We start from the raw sequence: 14,704 nt of genomic DNA, 5'->3' as shown, positions 1-14,704 counted from the left end.
AACACCGTATTATGGGATGTCCAAGAATGACCCCCTAAAAAAAAGTCATACTATATATTACATGTCGATTTTTGTCAAAAATGGTCAAATTCTATTTTATTTTATTTATTTTTTGTATGTGGTTTTTGTCTTTTTGTGTGTTTTTTGTATTTTGTTGCATTTTTGTGTGTGTGCGTGTGTTTTATGTGTATTTTTTGTAATTTTTTTGTGTGGTACATTATTACACTGTTGGAACAAGTTAACAGGAAGTAGAAAAAGGTCAGTTGAGCGTCCAAAAATGGTTAAAAAAACACCATATTATGGGATGTCCAAAAATGAGCCCCTAAACAAGTCATACATGTCGATTTTTGTCAAAAATGGTCAAATTCTATTTTATTTTATTTTTTACATGTGGTTTTTGGATTTTTGTGTGTTTTTTGTATTTTGTTGTGCGTTTGTTTTTTGTCTTTTTGTGTTTTATGTATTTTGTTGTGCGTTTTTTATGTGTTTTGTCTTTTTGCGTGTTTTTTGTATTTTGTTGTGCATTTTATGTGGTTTTTGTTGCGCGTTTTATGTTTTTTGTCTTTTTGTGTGTTTTATGTATTTTGTTGTGCGTTTTTTTTTTTTTGTCTTTGTGTGTTTTTTGTATTTTGTTGTGCATTTTATGTGTTTTTTGTCTTTTTGTGTTTTTTGTTGTGCGTTTTATGTCTTTTGTCTTTTTGTGTGCTTTTTGTGTGTTTTTTGTATTTTGCTGTGCGTTTTATATGTTTTTTGTCTTTTTGTGTTTTGTATTTTGTTGTGCATTTTATGTGTTTTTTGTCTTTTTGTGTGTTTTATGTATTTTGTTGTGCGTTTAATGTTTTTTGTCTTTTTGTGTTTTTTGTATTTTGTTGTGCATTTTATATGTGGTTTTTGTCTTTTTGTGTGTATTTTGTTGTGCGTTTTATATGTGTTTTTTGTCTTTTTGTGTGGTTTTTTTTGTGCGTTTTATTTTATTTTTTGTCTTTGTGTTTTTTGTTGTGCGTTTTATATGTGATTTTTGTCTTTTTGTGTGTTTAATGTAAAAAAAAATTTTGTGTGGTACATTACACTGGTGAAACAAGGTGAACAGGAAGTGGAAAAGGGTCAATTGAGTGTTTTTTTTGTGTGTTTGGGGCCACAACAATACGACTGTAGAGTCTGGAGACACTCATAACACAAGTAGAGTGTGAATAGTGCTGTAGAGGAGCCCCTCATGGTGACACACACAGCACACACACACACACACACACACACACACACAGCTGCAGCACTAGAACCAGTAAACACAAGGACACAAAGACAAGGAACATTGAAATCAGATCAACTATTTATCAGTTTCCCTCTCAGGATACAGTCAGGATGGAGAAAAAGCAACAGAAGATAGAAAATTAATCGTTTCCAGCTCAGATAAAATCATTAGAGAGACATCAGTAAAAACACTGTAACATATAAATACTGAATATACAAAAAACAAACTAGCTGCAGTCCTTTATTTCTTACATGTGATCATGAAATGGTTTGTGGTGGAGCGGCTCGTCTGGTGCCTTATACAAGTTCTCACTCTAGTGGCGGGATCAGGAACTGCAGCACAACAGCTGGGAGTTACACTGGGGTTGCTTCTGCTGGTGAGTTCTAGATGAGAAGAAATCAACATGGGTTTAACCTCCAGGAGGTCCTGGTTCAGGTTCTGGTCCTGGTCCTGGTTCTGGTTCTGGTTCTACAGTCCGAAGCGGGCCGGGGTGCGTCTGGGCGTCATGGGAGCTTCGTCTTTTCTTCCTGGGGTGCAGATTTTCACAGCCCTAAAAAAAAAAAGAAAAGAGAAAAAGTCAAGTTTTAGTCCCTGTGACAATATGTTGTTGATTAAATACTGTCATACAGAGTCTAACTGCAGCTACACAAAGGGTTGAACTGACAAAAACTGCTTTTTTTAATGTAACATAAGACACAAAATGACTAAAAAAAGACACAAAATGTCAAAAAAGACAAAATGACAAAAAAAGACACAAAATGACTAAAAAAAGACACAAAATGTCAAAAAAGACAAAATGACAAAAAAAGACACAAAATGTCAAAAAAGACAAAATGACAAAAAAAGACACAAAATGAATTTTAAAAAGACACAAAATGAATTTTAAAAAGACACAAAATGACTAAAAAAAAAGACACAAAATGATTAAAAAGACACAAAATGACTAAAAAAAAGACACAAAATGATTAAAAAGACACAAAATGATTAAAAAAAGACACAAAATGACCAAAAAAAAGACACAAAATGATTAAAAAAGACACAAAATGACAAAAAAAGACACAAAATGACAAAAAAGACACAAAATGATAAAAAAAAGACACAAAATGATAAAAAAAACACACAAAATGACTAAAAAAGACAAATGCTGAAAAAGGACACAAAGTGAATAAAAAAAAGACACAAAATGAATTAAAAAAAGACATAAAATGACTAAAAAAGACAAAATGAATAAAAAATACAAAATGAATAAAAAGACACAAAATGACAAAAAAGACAAAATGAATAAAAAAAAGACACAAAATGACAAAAAAGACAAAATGAATAAAAAAAGACACCAAATGAATTTTAAAAAAGACACAAAATGACCAAAATTTTTCTATATTATATATACTATATTGATGATGTCATTTTTATGCTAAAAAATCATGATGATTTATTTGACCTTTGACCCCAAAAACATAGTTCCTGTCTGTGGTTTTGCTGTAAAAGGTTCTAATAGTGATGATAAACAGAGAGCAGGAACTATAATGTTGTTATATGTTGTTATATTTTGTTTATTCAGTGAATAAAACATTTTTAAATTGATTTTCTTATAAGTGTATTTAAAAGTGTTTAACAACTCTAAATACAAAGATTTGTGTATTTTAGACTTAATATTATAAAGAAATTTTAGTCTTAATATAATTTTATCTCACTTTTTTTTACTTCATCACTATCTAGATAACAATTTCCCTTTCAAATAAACTTATAATTTCTATTATTTTTATGTTTAAATTAGTATATATATGTCCAAATCAGACTGTGGTAAATGGCTTGGTTTTGAGTTGGATTTTGTGGTTATTATATAATTATTTCTCTGAAATAAAGCAAAATTTCAATAAGATAGAGATAAAACAGACATCGAGGAGTTAATTTTTAGTTTTAACTAAATTTTGACCAAAAATGTAGTTACAGCAGTTATAGGTTAAATACAAAATAGTCAGTAAAACCAACAATAATAATATAATAAGGCCGATGTGTACTTCACATTTTTGCCTGCAGGCTACACAGCTTCACATTTATTGATGTATTTTTCTCTCTTACAGCTCTGTTCATGTCTAATATGAGCTGAAAATCAATCAGCACGCTTCTGAAATTTTCTTAAGTTGTTTAGTCAAATCACCGTACTCTGTGTCAAATCTTCATTTACTATCAAATTTAAAGTACACAGTGTGATAATGCAGTTTAGGCTGATTTTACTGCACCAAAATAAATAGATTTGTAGGACAACAAAACATGAATGTGAATGGTAAAACTAGTGGAATGCTCCTTTAAAAGCCTGGAGAGTTAAATCTGTGTTTAAATCCAGTAAACACTCCACATGTGTGCATTGTTGGCGTATTTGCACACACACACTGTACTGTCTTGTACTGTGTGTGTGTGTGTGTGTGTGTGTGTGTGTAGCTGTTGTGAAGCTAGCAGCAGCTTGTGTATTAAAGGAAGTGCAACAATTTGTCCTAAAGTGAAGGAGGAGACAGAACGGGACAGTGACAGAAGGAGGTTACGGCCTGATGGCTGCAGGTGTGTGTGTGTGTGTCTGCAGTAATTAAAGATGATAGATTGTGCTGTCAGAGCTCTTCACACAGACTCCAGCAGCTTTTAACTCTGAGTCCTGCTGCTTTACCTTCATATTCACACTCTTCCTCACCTTCAGCACCTTTAAACCAGCTAGCTGCTGCTAATGCTAATGCTACTACTGCTGCTGCTGCTGCTGCTACTGCTTTAGCACAATGCTACAGATGGTTAGCATTGGACTGAACTGAGTCCTACAGAGTCTAACTGCAGTAGCTACATTTTGGGTCTAAATTGAGTTATAACTAAAAATGAACTCCTTGATGTCTGTTTTTATCTGGTGACAAAGTTTTAGATTTAAACGTTGCTTTATTTCAGAGAAATAATTATATAAAATACCACAAAATCCAACTCAAAACCAAGCAGTGTATCTTTTTGTGTCTTTTTCAGTCATTTTGTGTATTTTTTTGGTCATTTCGTGTAATTTTTTAATCATTTTGTGTCTTTTTTTAGTCACTTTGTGTCTTTTTTTGGGTCAAAATTGAGTTATAACTAAAAATGAAAGCCTTGATGTCTGTTTTATCTTGTGACAAAGACAGCGACAGACAGTAACTACATTTTTGGGGTCAAAGGTCAAATAAACCATCATGATTTTTGAGCATTAAAATTAAATCATCAATACATGTAGAAATTTTTACTTTTAGGGCGATATGGCCCTAAAAGATTATCACGATATTTTCTGCGATATTTCAGAGTATTTTTGCGAAATCAATATTCTTGACGATATTAAAAAATACGGAAAAATATATAGAAAATTGTTTTTTAGTCTTTATAAATAAATAAAAATCGCACAACAAAATAAAAATCAATCATAAATCTAAATGTAGTGTAAATTGCAAATCTCAACAGTTGCCAAATTAAAAAAAAAATACTCTTGACTCTTGAGTATTAACAAATAATAAAAAAATTATTGTAATTGTAATTTCTGTGGTGGATTCTGTGCTCTTATTTTGAAAGCTGCATTTGTATAGTGACAGGCAGGGTTGGTACTCTTTATCAGTGGTCAGATTCAAGCTTTTTTCAAGGACTTTCCAGGTAAATTTCCAGTCTTTTCCAGTATCTTCACCTGTTGTAAGCTGCATGTTTTAGATGAGTTCTTACATAGTAAAAGGGGAGATTTCACTGAACCAAACCAACAGAGATGGTGTTACACTTTCAGGAGGAACGCTCAAATACTTTTTTCCATGACTGTATTTTTGGTAATTTTTACATCTATTTTCATCATTTTGTGTCTTTTTTAGTCAGTTTGTTTCTATTTCGACAATTTTGTGTCATTTTTTGGTCATTTTTACATCTATTTTTGTAATTTTGAGGCTTTTTTGGTCATTTTTACATCTATTTTGGTCAGTTTGTTTCTATTTCGACAATTTTGTGTCATTTTTTGGTAATTTTTGCATCTATTTTTGTAATTTTGAGGCTTTTTTGGTCATTTTTACATCTATTTTTGGTCAGTTTGTGTCTTTTTTGGTCATTTTTACATATATTTTTCAGTCAGGAGGAATGGTTTTCATTTCAGATAGGCTACTCATTATTTTTTACATTGAACATGTGATTATCTATAGATGGATATAGTCAGATTGCAAGAGAAATACATATATAACATTTAAATTCAAGCATTTTCAAGGATTTCAAGCACCCGTACAAAAGTAATAGTAGCTTTTTGTGATTAAAACAACTTTAATTGTTAGCTAATGTTAGCTCGTGGCTAACAAACAGCATAATGCAGCAGTGTGTTTGGATCTCTGACGGCCCGGAAACAGGTTGGTTGGATTTATTTTGGTTCGCGCAGACCCACACAAAGACATCTCTCTGTGGGGACTGATACATTACAGACAGGTTCTTGTTTTGAAGTTTTGTTTTTTGTGCAAAAAGAAACTGCAACTATGATAACAAGCTTCAGGTCTGAGGTAGTGCAAAAAATAAATAAATACAATAAACAATAACAATTAGAACAATATTTTGCATGCTGTGCACAATATTAGGAAAGCTTGATGAATAAGTCGACTTTTCTCTGCTTCATTCTGGGACTTCAAGAGAGAAAATAACACTTTTCAGTCACCAACATTTATATAAACGTATTTACTCTTAATGCTTTTGTACACTGACACTGTGTCAATAAACATAATATGGGCATACTACGTGCCTGATTTATTAATTTACGTTGTTTATAATCATTAACGTGACGTCAGCCTTCAATTGCTAGCTGCGGCTAACGGCTAATAATAACACGGCTAACATTAATGCTACGATAACATCAGTAATAGGTCAGTTTGAAACGAAAGGTGGGGGGGTATCGATACTTTTGCAAATGAGAATAGTATCCGGATACAAAGTTTTAGTATCGATACTTTTGCAAATGAGAATAGTATCCGGATACAAAGTTTTAGTATCGATACTTTTGCAAATGAGAATAGTATCCGGATACAAAGTTTTAGTATCGATACTTTTGCAAATGAGAATAGTATCCGGATACAAAGTTTTAGTATCGATACTTTTGAAAATGAGAATAGTATCCGGATACAAAGTTTTAGTATCGATACTTTTGAAAATGAGAATAGTATCCGGATACAAAGTTTTAGTATCGACACTTTTTTAAGTATTGATACTTTTGACAACCCTAACTTTCAGTAACTTGAAATGTGACGTTAGTGCAGCACATGAGACTATAGCGGGCCACCACAGTCTAGGTCATTAATAGGAAACCCTTACACCACTACATCAAGAAGTAGGAATGTTGCCAATATCATGACATGCATTTTTTTTAAACCCATAAAAAAATATACCGGTATAATCGTGAACGATACAATACGGCACAGCTCTACTCTGGAGGCTGGTTTCACATTTTTTAAACGTTTTTAAGCCCCAAAAACTCTGTCACCGTCTAAACGAAAGGCACTTCACATCAAATATTTTGTCCTTTTTACCATTTTAAGCGTCCTAAACGTGTAAACGAAGCCTTTAACACAAAACAAGAGACTGTTGCTTTCACTAATTCACACCAGTGATCTGTGCTGGTGAACAGGGAGACGAGTGATAAACAGACAGGAGAATATTTCAAAGACGAGACGTTTGTGAGGTTCTCCTGGAGGACAAAGAGAACCAAAGAGAAGCAAAGAGCTCCAGGAGAACCGGAGACTTTCATCATCACATCAGCTTCTTCTGTTAAATCTAATCCTGAATCCTAAAGCTCCTCTCTGATTATTTCACAGGTCTGTTTCAGACTCAGACAGATAAACCAGCTGATTAATTAACAAGAAAACTTCTTCTTCTTCTTCTTCTTCTTCTTCTTCTTCTAAAATCTAAAGTCTTTATAACCTGATTTCTGTCTGTAAAGCTGGCGGACGGCTGTGAAATTAATTTTTTGGTCTAATTTGAAACTGAACGTCCTCCTCCCTCCTCCTCCCTCCTCCTCCCTCCTCCTCCCTCCTCCTCCCTCCGCTCGGCTACGGCTCCATTTAAATTGCTGCAGTAATGGAGGTCAGCCAGGAGTCAATATTATTTCTTTTTGTCTCGTCTGCAGGGAGCAGAGGTGAGAAAAGCTCATCATGAGGAGCGAGAGAGGAGGAGGAGGAGAGAGGAGGAGGAGGAGGAGGAGGAGATATGGATTGGCAGTGAGGAAGGTAAATTAAATGTTTCTATGTGACTGTAGATGGAGAATGAGGCCCAGAGGGAACTATTGTTAGAGGAGCAGGAGGAGGAGGAGGAGCAGGAGGAGAGAGGAGGAGGAGGAGACTCTTACCTCACAGTGCCAGAGTTGTTGTTCTTCTTCTCCTGCTCCTCTCGGCGAGCACGGAGCTGCTCCTCCGCCATCGACATCTCCTCCTCCATGTTGGTGATCTCCTCCTTGGCCCGCCGCCGGTTCTCCTGCAGGAGGAGAAACAAAAATACAAACAGAACGATGAGAAAGGTTGACAGAAAAAGATCACTTTCTGGTTAAACTGGGCACAAAACTAACGAAATAAGAAAACTAGATATGAAAAAACATTTTAGTTAACTGAAATAAAAATAAAAACGTTATTTTAAAAAGGACCCTACAAAGAGATATAACTTCTTCTACTTCTTCTTCTTCTTCTATTTTAATATTTTTTATTGTTTTTAAAAAATGATAACAAAAACTAACAAAATATGAAAACTAGAATTGAAAAAAACATTTTCTTTAAATGAAATAAAAATAAAAACGAGAATTTTAAGGACCCTACAAAGAGATGTAACTTCTTCTTTAAATCATTTTTATCGTTTTTTTTAAAAACGATAACTAACTGAAACTGTATTTTGTGGTTCCAAAACTAACTAAAACTAACTAAAATTATAGTGAAAATGTCCTTAGTTTTGGTCTTTGTCAACTTTTTTCATCCGTAAACCTTTTTGGTTGAACTGGGCACAACCCAATATTATTATAGATTATTATAAAAACTAACAAAATAAGAAAAGTAGAACTGAAACAGTGTACAAAGTCTCTGAGGAGCAGATATGCAGCAGTAAACTGTTCCACAGCTTGGAGGAGACACTGCTAAAGATCCATCCTTTAGTTTTTATCATTTAGTCCATCCAGGTAGGCCTCACCTGTCTGCTCCTCCCAGCGTGTTTGATGCTGTAGAACATTGGTCCCAGTTCAGCCAGCCACTCTCCGTCCACTGCTGTTACACACTGCATGTACTCCTGCAACACACACACATTAAACACCATCAGTCAGTTATTAATCTCTCTCATGCTGCCAGCAGCAGAAGGATTTTTTGTTGTTATTTTATTTCTTTACCTTGGTTGTCATGACGAGCTCGTGGTAGATGATGTAGTCGGGGGTGTAGCCCATCCCGAACAGCGAGCTGGTGGGATGGAGGTGACACGGCATTCCTGTCCTCACGTTCACATATTCCCCGATTCCCTGGGAGCAGACACAGAACACAACGCAGAAATAATAAATAATTACATGTGCCACTCGGAATTTCTGGGTGGGAAAATGTCAGTTTAACCCTTTGATGCTCAACATATAAACACCTTCTAATGACCAACATGGTCTAAAATAACCCTCATTCATTTCTCATGTTATTTCATGCTGCTGTGTGTTTGAATATCTTTTATTTTTATTTATTACACGACCAAAGAAGACACAAAATGACCAAAAATAGACATTAAAATGACTAAAAAAGACACAAAATTACCAAAAATAAACGTTAAAATGACTAAATAAGACACAAAATGACCAAAAATAAACGTTAAAATGACTAAATAAGACACAAAATGACCAAAAATAAACGTTAAAATGACTAAAAATATGCACAACATGGGTCAGAAATGACCTTGTGCATTAGAAGTGTAATGATACAAAAAAGGGGTTTTATTCAAAAAGTAAGAAATGAAAACAAAAAATTAAGACAATGATAAAAAAAACAAAGTTATTTGAGGAAAACCTGAAATACTGAATGATGAAATTAATTTATTGCAAAGATATATTATATAAAAACTTAGTAGGGTCACTTTAGACCATTGGTCTCAAACTGGCGGCCCGCGGGCCAATTGTGGCCCTCGTGACGATATTTTGTGGCCCCCACCTTGATATGAAAGTTTAATGTGAGTTTTATATGAATGGCACTTTACCGTGTTGTGTGTGGAAGGTCCCTTTAATTACTGTTTTTGGTCATTTTGTTACTTATTTTGAAAATAATTTAATGCCTTTTTTTAATAATTTTGTGTCTTTTTAAAATAATTGTGTCTTTTTTGTAATTTTGTGTCTTTTTTTTGTAATTTTGTATCTTTTTTTTTAAATAATATTGTGTCTTTTTTTGGTAATTTTGTGTCTTTTTTAATGATTGTGTTTTAAAAAAAATAATTTTCTGTCTTTTTTGGTAATTCTGTGTCTTTTTTAAATAATTTTGTCTTTTTTAAGTAATTTTTTATTTATTTAATTTTGTGTCTTTTTCAGTCATTTTGTGTCTTTTTTGCAATTTTTCTTTTTTGATCATTTTGTCTCCAGCGGCCTCCAGGTAATCTGAGTTAGAGACCCCTGCTGTAGACCATGCTGTGCATCAAAGGGTTAACTGTGTTTGTGGAGCTCCTTGAGGTCAGAGTGAAGCAGGTCATTGGGGCTAATTTGCTCCTCAGACAGCAGGAAAATAAACGTGAAGTATCTCCAACAGCTGCGATCGCTGCGGTCAGCCGGCTGCTCGTAAGTCAAACTGGGAGCCTTGATTATAGAGTCATGATTTCAAATTCCCTTTCAGATTTTAGCGCCATATTAATGTGAGGCCAGGAGGATATTTCTCCACTCTGTAATTAAGCTGCTATAAATCTGCCTCCAGCAGTAACGTATGAACAGAGCAGCAGGTACCTTGAGCTTGGCGGCCTGGTGGAAGTACGCAGCACAGATACACTTCCTGATGATGTCCCAGTCAGAACCACAGGAGATCAGGTTCATCCTCTGCTGCACCATGATGTCCTTCAGCTGGGAGCGCACCTCACGCACCTGCAACCACACAACAGGTAGGACTGGTGAGAGGAAGTCTTATGATAAAGACCCAGAATAGAAGCTGAGAGTCTTTAGTTAATCTAGTTTTACTGGAGTCATCTTCATGGTTCAGTTTAAGGTAGTAATCTGGTTCATATCAGTCTTTTTCTAGTCTTGGGTTTGTCTCAGTGACGTAACACAACATGGTTTTATTCAGAATGATTCTGGTTATAATCAAGAATGTTTCTATGACTGTAGGTGTAAAAATGACCAAAAAAGGACACAAAGTTATCGAAATAGACAGAAAATGACCAAAAATAGGTGTAAAAATGATTTTAAAAAAAGACACAAAATGACCAAAAATAAATGTAAAAATGATCAAAAATATAGAAAATGACCAAAAATAAATGTAAAAATGACTAAAAAGGACACAAAATGACCAAAATAGATGCTGAAATTATTAAAAAAAAGACATAAAATGACCAAAAATAGATGTAGAAATGACTAAAAAAACCTCACAAAATGACCAAAATAGATGCTGAAATTATAAAAAAAAAAAGACTCAAAATGACCAAAAATAGATGTAAAAATGATTGAAAAAGACACAAAATTACCAAAAATGTATGTTTAAATGACTAAAAACGACACAAAAGTACCTAAAATTGATGTAAAAATTACTAAAAAAAGACACAAAAAGACCAAAAATAGATGTTAAAATTATCAAAAAAGACAAAATCATGAAAAATAGATATTGATAACAGATGAACAGTGTATTTAAAAGTGTTCAACAACTCTATTCAAAGATTTGTGTATTTTAGACTTAATATTATAAAGAAATGTTATATTTTAGTCTTAATAATCATTTTATCTCACTTTTTTACTTCATCACTATCTAGATAATAATTTCCTTTTCAAATAAACTAAATTTTTATTATATTTATGTTTAAATTAATATATATCTAAATGAGACTGTGGTAAGTGGCTTGGTTTTGAGTTGGATTTTGTGGTTTTTATATAATTATTTCTCTGAAATAAAGCAAAATTGAATTCTAAAACTTTGTCACAAGATAAAACAGACATCAAGGAGTTCATGTTTAGTTCAAACTTAATTTTGACCCAAAAAAAGACACAAAATGACAAAAAAAAAGACACAAAATGACAACAACAAAAAAAAGACAAAATGACAAAAAAAAAACTGACATCAAGGAGTTCATTTCTAGTTACAACTCAACTTTGACCAACTCTGTAGGACAGAATACACCACAGCATGTGACAACAACCTGCTTGGCAATAATAAAAAACGATCCTGACCTTGCGCATGGCTTTGGTGTGGATGAAGTGCTCGTTGCACCAGATGCTGGAGTAGTTGTTGTTCTTCCACTGCATGTAGACGTTCAGGTAGGTGAGGTGGTCGCTCTCCGGGACCGAGAACTTCTCCCTCACCTGGTCGCTCTCCTCCTCTCGACCCTGCAGAGAGACACATTAAAGCTTAAAATATAAAGATTTATTTATATTTTAACCCTCTAAAAGCTCCAAATAATCCAGACTTGTTGCCTCCATCAGAGTATAAAACAAAGCAGCGTGGAGCCCTACTGTACATTTACCTCTAAAGTTCTGGCTGTAAACTCCATGAGGCCAGTTTCAGTTTGATGATGATATACCAAGTAAAACTGGAGACAAGCTCAAATAGATTTAGTATCAAATGATAGAACTGGATGGAACCCTCTTATATGGTAGATTTGACACCTTTGGGCACATTTGACACATTTAGAATGCTTTATTGAGCATGATAGTGTTTTCAAAGTAAAAAAAAGATTCAAAATCACATTTTATGTTGGACTAAAGGACTAAAAAAGACACATAATGACCAAAAAAAGACACAAAATGACTAAAAAAAGACACAAAATGACCAAAAAAAGACACAACATGATAAGAAGACACAAAATGACCAAAAAAGACACAAAATGACCAAAAAAATACACAAAATGACCAAAAAAAGACACAAAATGACCAAAAAAGACACAAAATTACTAAAAAAAAGACACAAAATGACAAAAAAGACACAAAATTACTAAAAAAAAAGACACAAAATGACAAAAAAGAAACAAAATGACCAAAAAGAGAAACACAATGAGTAAAAAAAGACACAACAAAGGACACAAAATTACCAAAAAGACACAAAAATACACAAAATTACTAAAAAAAAAAAAAAAGACACAAAAAGAGACAAAATGACCAAAAAGACACACAGTGATTAAAAAAGACACAAAATAACTAAAAAAGATCAATGATCATTCTGTTCTTTCGTGTTGATTTCAAGCATAAATTAACATCTTGTATCATCTTTATTTTTGTATGTGAACGAAAGAAAAGTACCCCAATAAAGAAAAGTGGAAAAAAAAAAAAAGGATAGGAATATCAAAAATAGGGATGGCATCCTTCCATCTATTGCACACTGACACTTGGTAAGCTAAAACTGAAACCGTCTGTGTTTCAGTGAAAGAGTGAGTGTCTGAAACGTGCCTTGGGTCTGTAGAAGATGGCCGGCACCGACAGCATGGAGACGATGATGAGGATGTCGGCGCTGCAGCCCATATCACACGACACGATCAGCATCTTGGAGAGCGCCGGGTCCAGAGGAAACTCCACCATCAGACGGCCCGTCGGGGTCAACGCTCCTGGAAGGACGAAGAGAAAGTGACACATTTACAAGAAAAAAAGTGACAAATTTACGAGAAAAAAGTGACAAATTTACGAGAAAAAAGTGACAAATTTACGAGAAAAAAGTGACAAATTTATGAGAAAAAAAGTGACAAATTTACAAGAAAAAAGTGACAAATTTACGAGAAAAAAGTGACAAATTTACAAGAAAAAAGTGACAAATTTATGAGAAAAAAAGTGACAAATTTACAAGAAAAAAGTGACAAATTTACGAGAAAAAAGTGACAAATTTACAAGAAAAAAGTGACAAATTTACGAGAAAAAAGTGAGGAATTTACGAGAAAAAAGTGAGGAATTCAAGGAAAAAAATTGTCAAATTTATGAGAAAAAAAGTGACAAATTTACGAGAAAAAAGTGAGGAATATACAAGAAAAAATTGTCAAATTTACGAGAAAAAAAGTGACAAATTTACGAGAAAAAAGTGAGGAATATACAAGAAAAAATTGTCAAATTTTTGAGAAAAAAAAGACAAATTTACGAGAAAAAAAGTGACACATTTACGAGAAAAAAGTGAGGAATATACAAGAAAAAATTGTCAATTTTTTTAGAAAAAAAGTGACAAATTGCCGAGAAAAAAGTGAGGAATATACAGGAAAAAATTGTCAAATTTTTTAGAAAAAAAGTGACAAATTTACGAGAAAAAAGTGAGGAATATACAAGAAAAAATTGTCAAATTTACGAGAAAAAAAGTGACAAATTTACGAGAAAAAATTGACAAACAGGAAACATTTATTGTTACCGTATTGAATCTGGCAACTAACAAATACCCCATTACAAAACAACTACAACTAATAAAAACTAAACTACAACTAATTAAAACTAAACTAAAACTAAGCATTTTCCCAAAAAATTAAAACTGGCTAAAACTAACAAAATCACTCTAAAAACCCATTAAAACTAACTGAATTTGAAAACAAAAAAATCACAACGTAATTAAAACTAAAACTAATGAAAAATGACAAGTTTGGTGAGTTTTGGAATACGATAAAGCCCTCAAAAACGCAATTCATTTGCCCTTATAATAATAAACGCACCAATTTTAGACCAAAATTAGGACTTGAAGAAGGAAAAAAAGAAGGGAAGAAGCACGAAAAAGACGAGCGATAAGCTTCTTTTCCATGGAAGGAAGAAACCAGAATAATGTGACACTTATTTGTCTGTTATCAGCCTGAGAGAGGAGGATGAACTGCTGACAGACGGAATACTTGTAGAGAAGAAGAAGAAGAAGAAGAAGAAGAAGAAGAAGAAGAAAAGACAGTGAAGTGTGAGTGAGATGAAAAAGTTTGGCGGCTGTGATTTAAATGATTAGAGGACAGAGTCTAAGGAGCTTATGAGGAGGAAGAGCAGAGCAGCAGAGCAGCCAGTCTGGGACAGGTAAGCCTTAATCAGAGATAATCTGCTGTTAACACACCATACAGGGACTCATCAAGCCCCCCTCAGCCCCAAAGCCCCAAATCCTCTGGAATCTGGCTACGAAATGAGAGCCGACCAGTCAAATCAAACACAGGATCAGTTACCAGGCAATTACTGCAGCAGATAAAGCTCACAGCTCCTCCTGCAGCATGTTTACTGGCTGCAGCATCACTGCAGAACCAGTGGATTCAACCTTTCTGAGTCTGGACCCCCAGTTTAACATGCATGTTGTCCCCATTGACCCCCAGTTTAACCAGCATGTTGTCCCC

At 33.8% G+C, this 14,704-nt stretch overlaps 1 protein-coding gene across 1 annotated transcript in view; it reads right to left on the bottom strand.

Moving 5' to 3' along the window:
• Positions 1-1,309: 1,309 nt before the first annotated feature.
• Positions 1,310-14,704, bottom strand: part of dhx38 (DEAH (Asp-Glu-Ala-His) box polypeptide 38) — a 35,382-nt gene continuing 21,987 nt past the window's right edge. Inside the window, exons 21-27 of the mRNA XM_059358045.1 lie at positions 12,825-12,979; positions 11,613-11,768; positions 10,185-10,319; positions 8,616-8,741; positions 8,423-8,518; positions 7,599-7,723; positions 1,310-1,799 (exon numbers count right to left, since the gene is read on the bottom strand). Of these exons, the coding sequence (XP_059214028.1) occupies positions 1,718-1,799; positions 7,599-7,723; positions 8,423-8,518; positions 8,616-8,741; positions 10,185-10,319; positions 11,613-11,768; positions 12,825-12,979 (875 nt within the window). The 3' untranslated portion in view covers positions 1,310-1,717. The remainder of the gene's footprint in view (positions 1,800-7,598; positions 7,724-8,422; positions 8,519-8,615; positions 8,742-10,184; positions 10,320-11,612; positions 11,769-12,824; positions 12,980-14,704) is intronic.

Source organism: Centropristis striata, chromosome 2, assembly GCF_030273125.1.
Source record: "Centropristis striata isolate RG_2023a ecotype Rhode Island chromosome 2, C.striata_1.0, whole genome shotgun sequence".
NCBI lineage: Eukaryota > Metazoa > Chordata > Actinopteri > Perciformes > Serranidae > Centropristis > Centropristis striata.
Note: the sequence above shows the minus strand (reverse complement) of the source record. Positions and strands in the feature narration are given on the sequence as shown.